General features: G+C 39.5%; 1 protein-coding gene across 2 annotated transcripts in view; it reads left to right on the forward strand.

The window, feature by feature from the left end:
* ELAPOR2 (endosome-lysosome associated apoptosis and autophagy regulator family member 2) overlaps window positions 1-14,424 on the forward strand; it is a 105,952-nt gene extending 91,528 nt beyond the window's left edge. For both annotated transcript variants that reach the window (XM_075770463.1, XM_075770539.1), the window contains 6 exons: window positions 3,276-3,372; window positions 4,561-4,662; window positions 7,086-7,212; window positions 8,001-8,179; window positions 9,187-9,352; window positions 12,344-14,424. In XM_075770463.1, the coding sequence (XP_075626578.1) occupies window positions 3,276-3,372; window positions 4,561-4,662; window positions 7,086-7,212; window positions 8,001-8,179; window positions 9,187-9,352; window positions 12,344-12,403 (731 nt within the window). In that variant the 3' untranslated portion in view covers window positions 12,404-14,424. The remainder of the gene's footprint in view (window positions 1-3,275; window positions 3,373-4,560; window positions 4,663-7,085; window positions 7,213-8,000; window positions 8,180-9,186; window positions 9,353-12,343) is intronic.
* The last annotated feature ends 259 nt before the right edge of the window (window positions 14,425-14,683 follow it).

The raw sequence follows: 14,683 nt of genomic DNA on the forward strand, positions 1-14,683 counted from the left end.
AAATTCATGTTTGACAAAAGCACATCTTTGGAAGAGCATTCAACCTGGACTTTTAAGACTGTAAGAAATAAAAGCTTTGCAACGGTCATGGGTATTTTTCTTTCCACTGGTCAAACACTGTCTCCGTATTTTGTTTTAAAACAGACTTGTTTCCTGTTTGAATTTGCCTTGGCTTCAGTTTTCAGCTCTTGCTTCTTGTTATTCTTCATTTCACACCCACATGTTCTTCCTTGGAGAAATATTTTGTGTGCTGGAATCATTACACCCTCCCCAGTCTGCTCTTCTGATAAACTAAGTAGACCGAGTTCTTCTAAGTCTCTTGCTATCATGGAGTTCTCTCAAGCATCTGAATAATTTCTGAGGGTCTTTCTGCAGCCTCTGTAACTTGTTATTACACTTTCTTAAAGCATGGGCATCAGAATGAAATACTATTCCAGTATTTAATTCACTGTAATGGCAATAAAAATCACTCCTCTCTTTGTATTTATGTGGAAGGATGGAATCCCTGAGCCCTTCTTGCTCCAGACTCATGGGATTTCATGATGGCTTCTTGCATCTGATGTTCACTCTAGATCTTTTTCGGAGTTACAGTTTCTAAGGGGAAAAATCTCTGTTCCTTTGGAGTGGCCTTCATCCCTTGCTGCACTTGTCTGCACTAAAGTATGTTTAGTTTGATTGGGACCAATTTACCAAGTGAGCCAAGTTGCTCTGTATTGTATTCCTGTTCCTCTTAATCTTTGTCTCATCTACGCACTTTACCAACACTGATTATACAGTTAGTTGCAGATCCCTGATGATAATCTTGCATTTTAGGACTCCAATATCAATGCCTAGAGAAGCCTGGATTTATACCACATTTGATCACAATTTCCCATGGCCAGATAATTTTATAATTAGTTACTTAAATAATTTTTAATCCAGAGTGTGCGCTTAATTGATATTGCACTGCTAACTTTTTAATTAGAATATCATGTGGTAATTAGTGAAATACTTGATAAATTTACTTAATTTTCTTTAGCAACCAAATTCATCAGCACTTAAGGAATGAAATCAAATTTGTTCAACAAGAGCTGTTCTCCATAAATTCCTGTTGACTGTCACTCATTGTGTATCTAGCCATTAACTGAAACGTATCTTCCACTCACCACTTCTGGGTTTTTTTTGCCCTCATTGTGTTAGCCACATTTTAATTTGGCTCACCATATCCTCTCTCCATTAGTCTTCTGACATTTCCTTATAATTAAAAGCTCTATTAAAGGTCACTCTTAGGTTTGAGTTTGCTAGTTTATAAGCATGCCTGCCAAGTAGGTGCCAATATCCTCTCCTGCCACTGAAGGAATGAGGTGTTCAGTCATTCTCTTGGAAAGCAAGGAGATAGTTCTGATTTTTTCCTAATACAGAGAAATGATATCAAGCTTTTCTGCTGCCTTTTCTTTGTCACAATTGTTACATTTTAAAATAGTTAAATTTTGCTTTTCCTATCCATAAGATCTACTTTTATTTCTAATGTTTCTAAAAAAAGCTCCAAACTTACATTTTTTTCTAGTGCTGCCAAACACAGGCTTTTCCCTGAAGTCTTTAGCATCCATTATCATTTTTCTGTAACTCATAACTTTTTATTTTATTTGATTCACCATTCCTCCTCCATTAAGCTTGTGCCAATGTTTTTATTTAAATTGCTCTTTTACCACTGTTCTGATCCAAGGTGGATTCTTAGTCAAAGCTATTGTCATTCCTGAGAGAGTCATTGTGGCTTTTTAGCCATATAATTAATATCCTCTGAAGAATGACATATTTTTTCACACTTGATTTTACTTCTAGTGTTCTTATTTTTGAGAAACTGCACTTTGAGATGTCATCTCTACAGTACTGCATATCAGAAGGGAATATTCTCTCATTGTCTCTGTTGAATATAATAAGGTCCTTAGGAGCTATCATCTTCCAGTCTAGTGAGTAACTGATCTCTGTCCATTGTGTTGCAATCCAAATTTAAGTTACCCTGTGTTCGATTCTATATCTTTGATAAGAGGAAATGATCATCCTTGGTGATGTCAGCCCATGTTCTCAGAACGGATGCCCCTCCACAATAACCTGTCATCTTTTTGCACATGCTCCTGATGACTGCTGTGGCACAGCTCGTTTTGCTCTCTGTGTTGATGTGATGCTCTGTAGCCATCCCTCACCTGCAAGCTCTCCTGGGAAATGTTACTGAGTACATTGATCCATGTGTTTGTGCAATCCCATGTTCTGACTTGTCCTACTACTACTACACCAGGCAGTAGTGTCTAGTGCAAACCGTCACGTTTGTTATCTACTATATTTACCTAAAAGGGTTATAACCAGACATGGATTTTCCAGCTGTGTGAATCGTCCTCCCACATGTAATGCCAGTTACATCAAAGTCCCAAGAATTCAGCTAGGCTGTCTGAACTGTTGCAAGAGCAAGCGGAGAACTTCTTTTCTTCAGTCTTTTCCATCTTCCCACCAGTTGCTGCTGCTACCACTTTGTCTTACTGTTTTAGCAATTTTCTGCCTTGCTAGAAGGATGCAGCCTGCTCTGTTTGTACAGCTCCCTTTTCTTCTGAAATGTTGCAGTGCAGCACCAATATTTTCTGTCCTCTTTGGTCCATGGGATTGGAAGGATCTCTAAGAACCTGAATTCCTTGAATTTTCCTCTTTTTCAGCTCTTCTCCAAACTCTATGCAGACCTGTATAAGCTGTGTTATTCTACACACTAGCCTGTCATTTGTTCCAAAATGTGCCATCAAGGCTTGCCTATGACTCCGTAATCCTTCTGATTCTTGTCATTGCATCTTTGGGGTTTTCTCCCACAATACTGCAGATTGCTCAGGATGTTACATGGTTATGATATGTAAGGGCTATACATTCAAGGCATATGCTTTGAACAGTTGATTGGATCAGATACCTTCAGAGGTCCTTTCCCAGTCCAAATTATTTTATGATTCTGTAATACCCCATGATTGCTTTAAATTCACACAAAAGACTAAAACTTATTTAAACTCATGTTGCTTTATTAATTTTTTTATTTTGTTATGTCTGTATGAGGAAATCAGATGTATGAGCAACATACAAATCTGCAAAGTTTAGTTAGACTAGAAGAAAGTGTATAATGTATAGTAATGTTATTAAATGCTATTAAGAGAGAACCATACCTTGCAGACTGAGAAAATCTTATATGTGAACCCCTCAGAAATCTATTCTTAGCTTTTCTTAGCTTGGTCCTTTTTTTTTTTTTTTCCCCCCTCAAATTCTAGGAGCTACTATTGAAACAATACTGGAAAATATCAGCGTGAAGACAGATATGTTTCCTCCCTCTCCAAGCAAAATACCTGATGTGCATTTCTTTTACAAGTAGGTAAAAATACTGTTTGTTGGCACGTCAAATTTGTTTAAAGGAAACTAAAACTGTGAGGGGAGTTCTTTAATGCACCTTTAATCTTTATCGCTTCAATCAGTATCTGGCTGATATTGATTGGCATGTTGAAGAACATCTTATGAAATCAGAAAACACTTTTTACTCAAATCTAAATTACACTTGATCTGTAGAGAGCGATACCAGAGCTTTGATTCATCCAGGTGCCACTTACAGTGTCATGTTCCTTTCCGTAATTTCTCCTATATGGCTTCGACATGTCCACTTCCCGTTGCATATTTTCTTTCACATTCATTTGTATTTAATTTGATGTTACAAAAATGAACTCATCAAGGTTAAAAATAATTGTTCCAACCTTTTCCTTTTCATTTTTCTCCATAAAAAGAATACTTCAGCTTGGGTAAGAATTAGCTCAAAGATCACCTCAATTAAGATGTCTACATGCTGGTGTCTTCATGTGAACTGGGCTTTTAAGCTTGGACTCTGGAGTCTGTGGGCCTATTCAGCTTATCTTAAGGCACATACCTTTATTTTTTTCTACTGATTGTCTCTCTAGATTATGTTGGCTTTAGTGATAGATCTTAACTGGCTATAGCACTTTGGATATCAATACTTGGTGCATATGTAAGCACTTGAATTATGTGTCTGCTTTTGCAAACTGAACCCCACACCAGTGACCCTACTTTGAGTATATTATGAACTTGTCTTACAATGTCTATCATGTTGGAATAAGGTCCATTTTTTAAATTGTCCTTGCCTGGTGCTATTTCAGGACAGTGGTGATCTCAGATTCCTGGGCAAGGAGAAACAAACTGTCCAGCAGAGTAACACACCAACCACAGCACCAGCAATTCTCTTTTTTTAATCATTCTATTCTGTTTTGAGGGTAGGCTTATTCCTTGGCTCAGCAGAATTCAAACTAACTAGAAAAACAGAGCAGTTTCCTGAGTGGCATCTCAGAGCACTTTGAGATTTAAATGAAGTGGTGAAACCTACTCTGCTTCTGTTGGTCCTTTTTTTTCTTCCAGTTGACAAAGGCAAAAGTGCTGTGGTAAAGGGCATTTCTTTAGTATTGCAGTTGCGTGAATAGACAGAGACCTATGAAACAGCAACATGTGTTTCCTGTAGTGGAAATGTATTACAGTTCTCCTCTTGTTTGACATTAGGTCTTCAACAGTGACAACCTCCTGTGAAAATGGCCGTGCAACTGTTGTGACAATGAGATGCAACCCCAACAAACCAGACCAAGGAGAGCTTTCTGTGCCCAGGTATTTAAGTACTTATATCCTAGAAGCACCAAAAAACCTTTTCTCCTCAGGAAATCTTTACAAAACTCATTAGTAATTTTACACTTAACAGCAATGAAGAGTGCTGTCTCCCTCATCAGCCACCCAGGAGGTCTCACTTGTTTCTCCTAGGTGAAGGATGTACGTGTCCACCTCCTCCCAGCAGTCTAACTGCTGTGTATGTAGGCTGTGCAGTGAGAGAGGTTAGAGTTCAGGCAGGTTGTTCCAAGCTTAAAACCAAAAGCAAATGTAGTGATGTTTTCTTGTCTCCACTTCTCCTGTACTTCATATCCTTATTTTGGTCTTTGGCCTCCTGATTAAAACTGCCTGATCTGAGCTTTGAGAGGTGGTTTTTCTTCCTTGACCTACAGCAGTGGTCGTGGACAAGGTGATTTTTTTGGAAAAAGAGCAACCTGTTGTAGGAACAATGAAATTGGCTATTGCAATGCTTCTATGAGCCCTGACTCTGTCTAGTTCAAGTTCTATATGTATTTATTTATGCGTCTCATCACTCGAGTTTCTATCCTGAACGCCTTGTACCAGTTGTGTTTAATTTACCTGACATTTTTTCCCTTCACTCTGTTTCAAGTGACTCCAAAAAACTTCTTTTTTCCAAAGTACTGTTTATTCCTGCACCTGAAAACTCACAGAGAAAAAACAATAAAATAATTAATTCTCTTACCCTTCAGCAACACCTTGTGATTTTTCAGAAGTTACCCTCAACTCTTATAACCCTCCTTAGTCCATCTGAACAGTAATATTAATCTGCTGATCACCCTTTCACTGATTCTCCTTCCCGAAAGTGAAGTCCCCTTCCCGAAAGCTAACAGTGTGAGAAGTGTGGGATCCTCTTTGATCCCTGTCCCTCTTGGGACAGGTAAACCGTGCTCACCTGAATGAAGGCGAGGAGGCATCTGATTCGCAGGTGCTAGAGGAGTGATTGATGTTTGTGCCTTTGCAGATATTCACCCCTGTTTCTTAGGGACTTGACACTACAAATTATGCTGGGTGACAAGCCACCAGCTATCAACGGCCATGTGAAAATCCTTCAGATGTCCTAATGTAGGTTAAACATGATATGAGCTGTGATAACTCACCCGTAGTGAGGGAGGAGTAATCTACCTTGCTTTTAAAAGTGTGAGCACGGGCAGAAATGGCACACAGCTGACATGATGTAACTTCTCTCAGTTCCTGTTGACTTCTCCCTTCCTAGCCCCCTTTGATTAGCTCAGCAGACAGAGAACTATTTTCAAACAGTGAGATATCTGATACACATCAGATAATATTGTAACTCCTTGATCCTCCAAACATGATGTTTAGTATTATATGAAGTTGCAGTATAAGATGAAAGAAGCTGCAGAGAAAGGTCTGTCACCGCTCTTGCCATGTACATTGAAAAAATGTTCCATAATCCAGAGAGGATAGTTGACAGTTACTCAAATCAGGATAAGCCAGAATGGGCTTTTAGGGCTGTGGATTTTTCAGTCCTTCAGATCAGAATAACAGATTTCCAGATGATATAGAAACAAACTTTTAAATCAATTTTTCTGCATGGATATATTTCACCTAGCTTCTTGCATGAACTTTTGGCCACTGCTGCTGTTAGATCTGATGTAATTGTTAGTTACAAAAGCTGCGTGAATGTCCTGCCACTGCCAGTGCAACTTTCCTCTGCAGGCTGAATACAAAATAGGGTCATTAGTATTTCTTAGACTAAGATGAGCTGTTATCTCTGCATTAACTGGTGAACATCTTTCTAGTAATTAACCATGACAGGACAAGTCCATTCCATATGGACGAAATCACCCAGACATCATTAGGACAACAGCAGGAACCAGATAGTAGCATTCGTGTGGAACAGTCACTCGGTGCAGGAGAACAGCAGTAGACGTGGGCTAGCCTGTGTTGATGAAACCCTGGGGTAATTCTGCTGGTCTCCAAGGCTTGCTTCTCTTCTCTTCTCTTCTCTTCTCTTCTCTTCTCTTCTCTTCTCTTCTCTTCTCTTCTCTTCTCTTCTCTTCTCTTCTCTTCTCTTCTCTTCTCTTCTCTTCTCTTCTCTTCTCTTCTCTTCTCTTCTCTTCTCTTCTCTTCTCTTCTCTTCTCTTCTCTTCTCTTCTCTTCTCTCTTCTTCTCTCTTCTCTTCATCGTAGGTGCATGAGTAGCACTCACTGCCAGGAACTGCACTGTTACTTTAGATCTTTGACAGCCCAACTTCTGTTTTCACTTGAGAAAGCATTTTACAAACTGGGAAAAATTCTTCCCCCAGATTTTTCCATCTGCTGACTTGCTGGATGTTTACCCATTTGTTGTTCTTACCATTACAATCTTCAGCAGCAGAATGTGGAGTGAGGGTGCAAACCCCAGAGCGTTTCATAAGTGCTAACCAAGCTTTACTCTCCTCCTAGCTCATGCCCCGCGGGCACCTGTGATGGATGCACTTTCTACTTTGTATGGGAAAGTGCAGAAGCTTGCCCTCTCTGCACGGAGCATGACTACCATGAGATTGAGGGAGCCTGCAAAAAAGGATTTCAGGTACAGGACCCGTGTCTCCAAGTCAGATGGGTTCATTTGGGTATAACGTGAACTCTGTTGAAATTTGCTGTGCAGGTTGATATGTAAGTGCAGGTAGAGTTGGGAAATGTCAGCCCAGACTCTGAACTGTCTGGGTGCAAGTCTTATTGGCGAGGTGCTGTGTTGAGACTCAGGGATATTGGTGCCAATGGCAGCATGGTTCCTGGAGAATACCTGGCTTGGCTTGTGCTGACCAGCTATGTGGGTAGGGGGGTTAATTCTACATGCATTTATACATGCAGGCAAGTTATTTGTGAAGTATGGAGTGCCAAAGGACTTCAATCCTTTAATAGCCATAAACATGAGGGGCAGGCTAGGAAAGGATTCAGAATTTCAATTCAGAAATTCATCCTTCCTTGCTTGCAGTTTTTTTGCTGCTGCCTTCTCTAGTCAAATATTAGGAAGTCCTTTCACAGATTCAGAACTGTCCTGTTCATCAACAGCTCCAATGCAGGCACAACACATTCACAGTTGCTGTCCAACCTGTATTGTGCCAGGTGAAGAGCGATTTTGAAGAGGAAATCCTTTTGGCATGTCTGAATCTGCAGGCACAATCAAGAGGACAGTTGAGTAGACAATATGACTCAATCTGGAGTCTGAACACCTGAAGTACATGTTTTGGTTTGCTTTCATTGAAAAGATGTCTAGGTTGTCTACCTCAGAGCAGCTTGTTTGCTTCCACTCTAAATAGTTATCTCTTTCCCTATAAGCAGCTTACTTTTTGGTGTTTTCTGTTTTCCATTTGAAAGGAAACATTGTATGTATGGAATGAACCAAAGCACTGCATTAAAGGGGTTTCCTTGCCAGAAAAAAGGACCAGCACTTGTGAAACAGTGGACTTTTGGCTAAAAGTTGGAGCTGGTGTTGGTGCTTTCACAGCCGTTTTGCTCATAGCCTTGACCTGCTATTTTTGGAAGAAGAACCAGAAGTAAGTACTGCAAATTGTGTTCCGTATAAAAGTTAGCTAAAAGCTTGATATAGTGAATAGGAAGACATTTCATGGATCTGACCTTATGACAATGTTGATGAGAAATGCTATGTTGGATCAGTCTGTTAATCCACCAAGTTGAGGTGTCTTCTGCCAACAGTGGCTATCATAAATGCTAATGCGGAAAGTACAGGAAATATGCTGTAATTTGTTATGGCATAATTTTGCAACAGGAACTGTCTTTTTAACCCCCAAGAGTTTGAAGTTGACTTCATATCCTGAAGCAACATGGCTTTCTCAAGGTCTGAAGACCAAAAGGGTATCTCTTCAGTCTGATTAGTCCCTTTCAGCTGGGTTAAAATAGGGTTCTTGACCATGTATTGCTTGGCAGGATGCGTCTGGTACACACCCAAGAGATCCCTGCTTCTCAGACTGAACATGCTGACTGTTCCCATTCCCATTGTCCTCTGCTTCCCAAATCTCATACCATAAACTTTCAAAACATCGTTCCACCTCCATGGGATTTCATCACCCCATAGCACATCCAGCTTCACCAAACCTGGACTCCATTATCATGGTCCCCACCTCTTGCTGCCTCCTACCACACGCTGTTACATATCTCTCCTCTCTCCCATAGGCCCCTTGGACAGGGGTGTGATGCAAATCCTGATACAGGCTGAAGTCAGACCTGCTGCTGCCCCAGCCAGCACACTGATTACACTCCTCATGCAGGAAATCCTCTCGACTTACTGTGGTCTTTTGGGAAAACATGGTTCTTCTTTTATAAGGATAGAGGGCTAATCTGGAGAGCAGGAGCTCGATGTATTTTTAATACTATTTTAGTTACATGTTTTTAATGATTAAAAAATATCTAATTTCCAGTAAATACCTCAGAAGTAACTATGTGGAAGGACTGCAGATAATCTAAATTACAAAAACCTTGAATATGGGACATTTGTAAAAAAAAAAAAATAAAAAATCTAGCTTGTCTGGCTTTATATCTTCAGGTTGGAGTATAAATATTCCAAATTAGTGATGACAGCGAACTCGAAAGAGTGTGAGCTGCCAGCTGCTGACAGCTGTGCTATAATGGAAGGAGAAGATAATGAAGAAGAAATAGTATATTCAAATAAGCAGTCACTGCTGGGGAAGCTCAAGTCCTTGGCAACGAAGGTGAGTAGTAATTACTACTATTAATTCTAAAAATAATTATTACCTTTATTTATTACTGGACGTGATGAGGCTGTGATGCTAATTTTGTGCAGCCTCCCACGCACACATCACCCAGTCCATAGCCGATCTGCTGAAATCCACAGTATGGAGAATGATAAGAAATGTTGCAAGGTATTGAGTAAATACTCCCTCTTCTGCAGAGAGCTTTCAATAGCATTCTTTATTGTATGGGTAATACCTAAAAAGAGTGGTTAATGGTGGGAGGAACCTCTCTTCCTGGGTTCCTACCAGCCACCTCCATTGCTGAGGCAAACACAGCTATTACAGATAGAGCAAATTAACATCGGGTACATAGCTACCAGCCAGCTGCTTGCAGCTTACCTGGGCTGGCTTCATGGCTGACTTGGGAACCATAATTTTGAGTACTGAAGGATTCAGTTGAAGAGGAGGCATCAGCCACAGCCTGCTACCCAATACAGCAACCTCCTCCATTTCAGTGGGAAGCAACTTCAAAAAGCATTTTCTTCTGCAGCACATGTGATGATTTCTGCCTGATTTCATAGCCCAAAGGTCTTTGGTGTCCTTCGAACACTTCTGAAAGGAGCAAAGGAGGACCATCATGGTAGATCCTGCAAGCACTTTGGTCTTTAACCCAAATGCCTTGCAGTCAATGGGGAGGGTAGTGTTTTCTTTAAGGGAGTCCAGCTGGGGCATCCATTATGATCAGCATAAAGGTGGATGACATTTTCCCTTTCAAACAGTTTTGCTGAAGAGGATTGTTTCAAAATAGGAAGGTTTCTTAAAAGATCGCATTTTTTTTTTTAAAGTCCCTCTCTTGTTTCTTGTCCAAATAGTATTTCGGAATGTTGAATGTTAAGATTTTTTTCTTTTATTCCTTTTTTCCTTTCTGTGACTGATTGCAATGTAATTAAAACCTGTGTGCCTCCTTTCTTTTCTCTTGTTTTTCTCTTCTCTTTGTTCTTTTACTTTTTTTATTAGACTGCTGTCCTCCTTCCACGCTACTTGCTTCCCAGATTTCCCTCCTAGGAGATGTCACCATTACACAGCTAATATGCGGAACTTCCCCTTGACCCCAGCCTGACTATTTGTCTTGCAAAATCAATATTGTTCCTTGTGGAAAGGGGCAGAAATTCAATACTAATTCTTAATTCAATATTAAGAATATTGAAAATGTAAATAAAATCAAATCGCATCAAATTTTATGGCTGTATTGCAAAAATGGAAGTTGATTTCATATTGAATCCTATAGGGACTGACTTTGAAATACTGATGATATTTTTTTTGTCCGTGAAATAGCTTGTCTGGCTCTGGCTGAGTGTAATGACCAGTGCTGCTGGTGAGGGTCATGTTTTACTGTATGCCTGATAACTGTAAAAGCTTTGCTGACTCCATTTGCAGCACCAACCACTGGCTCCTTCCTGATTAGAAGTATAGAGACAAGAGCATGAGAGAAGTGGGTTTTTTTTTTCCCATCTCTTTAAAGTAAGCTTTAGTACTTTGGTATTCAGACCTCTCAAATGTCTATTTGGACTCAAAAAGAGTTTTTCAAAGTTCCTATATCCATTTTAGCAGGCTCCCTGAGTATTCTCTCCTTTTTTCCTGCTAGATAATCGTAGCTGGCAAACTCAGCTTCCAGTACCTCATTAGCTTACAGAAATCTGTGTCCTGTATCCCTGCAGATAACTGGAATTTAATATATCTTTCTCCAAAACAAATGTTACAGGCATCAGTTTTCATTTATGCAAAAGATGAGGAAATTCATCTCCTGCTGCATATGCATGTAAAATACAGAAAAAAATGTATGGAGGAAAACAGGGGAGAAAAAGAGGAGAAATGTAAACTGAGAGATAAAGAAAAATCTGAAATATCCTAACTATATGTTCAAGCTTCAGGCAATGGCATTTCTATGAAGCAAAACATCTCATGAAGCTATTAGTGGTTTTGAGTACCCAAGGAATTCAGGTCTAGGCCTGTAATATAGAAAGAAATGACTGTTATTTTTAATGAGAATATAGAAGTTAAAGAATTATGAAACTGCTTCAGAATGGAGGCTGTTCTAATTCCATCTGTTGTCTCCAGCATAACAATACCAGGTCGTTCAGAACAAGAACTATAGACTCTGCGGTAGGCTAGCATGGGACAATTTTCTCCCCTGCTCTTTCTCACGTCTGCATCAGGCTGTCCTGATCTCTGAGGGACATGGCTTTAAAGATCAGATCATGAGGTTAGTTTAACAGTTTCCAAAATGTTTGTGTATATCAGCAAGTATAAAAGGTAGGTACATGAAGCAAGAACCAGCATTTTTTAGTGAGTGGTTTTATTAGGGCTCCTTCATTCATTGCTTCTGCATGGACCATTGGGTTGTTCACACACGCAATGTCGCGTACGTCCACACTTTTCACCCTGATGCCTGCCGGCCAGATGGCCAAGGCTGTCACCCAGCAAGTAAAACCAGAAGGAAACCCTGATTTCTAAGACAGCAGAGAATTTGTAGATTTTTTTTTGTCCTGTGGGCCTCCCAGAGGAGGATTTGGGATGGGAATTCAGGAGTGAGACAGCAGTGTTCACATTCGCAGGCTTTGCTCCGTTGTCTTTAATGTAGGAAACATATTAATAGTTAATAATAACCATAGATATGATTACCTTGCAATTCCCCAGCTCTGATTTCCTGTCTTATACTATGAGTATGAAATGCAAACTTTTCCTGTACCCTCTAAAGTAAGTACAACATATGTGTGTGTTGTATGAACAACATATGGCAGATTTTTGGTGATTTCACAAATTTTTGCAGAATTATTAGTGTTATTAAATAAGAAAAGGTCAGACTGTGCACTTAATGACTGTGGTAGAAATGAAGTGAAGTCTTTGGCAAAGGCTGCTGTGAGGTATTAGGAGAAGAAGTGGCTGTAGTAACTGTTGGAGTGGATTTGAGGAATCCCAGTTGATGGCAACATGTCTTTTCCATTGCAGGAAAAGGAAGATCATTTCGAATCCGTTCAGCTGAAATCTTCAAGATCCCAGAATATATGAAGAATTAATGCTGCCTTCAAAGAAACAAACCTACTTTCTATTTTTACAGGACCATATTTTAAACATATTCTGGCACACATTGTAGTGGTAATCTTGGTGAGAAACGCTTGGCTATTTAGGAGGAAAGAAGACAGGAAGCAAACCAGAAAATTGGATTGCCTTACCATGTGATTGAGTACCTTGCCAAAAAAGAAAGCAGATGCTTGGATTCCATACTGGGAATGAAATTCAACTCAGGAAGAGATATATGTACTGCAAATAACACAAATTTTTTGCATTCACCTGGGCATTGCTCAGGCATGCCATACGATTTATAGGTACCTTTCATTTCCTATCACTCCTTCTACGCGTATTCATAAAATATGATTTTCAGAGAGGCCTGAAACCTCCTGCAAAGGTTGCGTATTGTCCTTTAGTAGCATAACTACGAGTCTCTCTTAAAATCAAAATTGTGAATGGTACTCGGAATGAGCCTCAGGTGAGTTTTGAACTTTGGAAAATACTTTTGATTTTAATGCTTAGAAGGGGTGGATGGTCTGTGTTGGCCTCTAATACAAGAGGCATGGTGTTGCACCTGCAAGTTGAACCCATTCTGATACCTAAATCATGGCCTTCAGGGTTGGGGTAAGACCTGGTGCTATTGAATTTAAATGTGTTAACTGCTGTTGTATGAATTGTAGGTCTGGGCCCATGAGTTAGTAGGCAGTAGCAGGCTCAGACTCTATGAAGAGAAGGAAAGTGATACCTACAGTGCAAGTTGCACTTGTTCCTCTCTGTGGAAGCTTGTCCTTTCAAGAGAGGTTGCTGGCAGTTTCAATACCCTCCCTTGGGCTACCAATATGTCACCTTTCCCTGGGTTGCAAATCAACAAAGCCTGAACTCTGGAGGTAAAGCAAGAAACTCTACGTCTGGAGATCAGGGATCAGCTTTGTCAGTTGGGAGGCTTATTAGAAATACTCAGCCGCCTTTATTCCTAGACCCACGCAAGGAATGAGGACGGATGCCCAGCAGAGCTGAGCGTGGGTTATGTACTTGTGCAGCTCAGCATCTAAATGCTTTCTGCTGCCAGTGCAAGTACCAGCTTTGGAAGGAGGGCACAAAATGGTGCCTTGAAAACTGGAGTCTAGGTGGACTTTTTCATAAAATCAGCCACATTATAAGCATGTGATCTTTGTAATATCCACTGTAATAATTTCCTGAAATTCCCATTGAGGTCGAACACAAAGGAATCTGAAACTTAGGCAAAAAAATGTTTGAGTAAAATTATGCAAGACTTGTATAAAGCCAGGAGAAAATGAGAAACGATTATTGTATTGACCTCCGGTCAGACTCATATTTCCATTATAGCAAAATTATGTGAATTGTGGAATGCATCAAAACCAGAAAAGACACATGGGCAGAAATGGTCTTTTTACTATAAGAAATATAGATTTTTGGTTTTATATGACTGAGCTAGATCTATCAATAAAAGAGGGCCCACTTTTAAGTAAAATTTAAATTAAACTGAATTTTCTGCACTCTAAATATTTTATTATACTATAGATGTGGACAAAAATTTTATGAAGTTTAGATTCTTTTTTTTTCTTTAAGGAAAATTCAGCTCAGTTATTTTATATCTCCAGTCAAAGAACACAGGCTTTACTCTTTTGATGGGAGATACTTCAGGCATCTTAACTGAAGTGGTGTACATTTTTTGTTGTTCTTGAAGAGGCACTTCACTTTCCCAACAAAGATTTTTATGGGGTATTGTTGAATGTATATTAAATACACATTCCTTTTTGTATATTTTGTACCATTGCACACTTATTATTGTACATTGTATTTGTTGTCATGATGTCATTTATATATGGTTGTCAAAGATGATATGCTCACGGAGTAAATGGTTATGGCTTTGGGATTTCACTTCTTGGATCTTTTATGAAGAGGGTTTTTATGTTGATTTTTATTCAACTAGTGTGCTGTAGCATTGAAGATATATATCTGATGGGCATTCATAAAATAAAGTGAAAATATATTTGAAATTTTGGACTTGAGATGTTTGGTGGAACTGCAACCTTTCTGAACATTGCAGGTCTGCAGTGGTGGCTAGAGCTTTTCACTGCCATCAAATAGCCTCTGTCTACATCTCCTTTGATTTTTCCCTTCTTTCTCCGTATGTTTTCCAATCCATAATTACAGTTCATTCTCCAGAACATGATTTCTTCCCTCATCATTGGACCCATATCTCTGTAATGTCAAAATGCCTTAAGTATTATGAACTATATGTAATTTTACTTAATA

The sequence above is a fragment of the Balearica regulorum genome, chromosome 1 (assembly GCF_011004875.1).
Source record: "Balearica regulorum gibbericeps isolate bBalReg1 chromosome 1, bBalReg1.pri, whole genome shotgun sequence".
NCBI lineage: Eukaryota > Metazoa > Chordata > Aves > Gruiformes > Gruidae > Balearica > Balearica regulorum.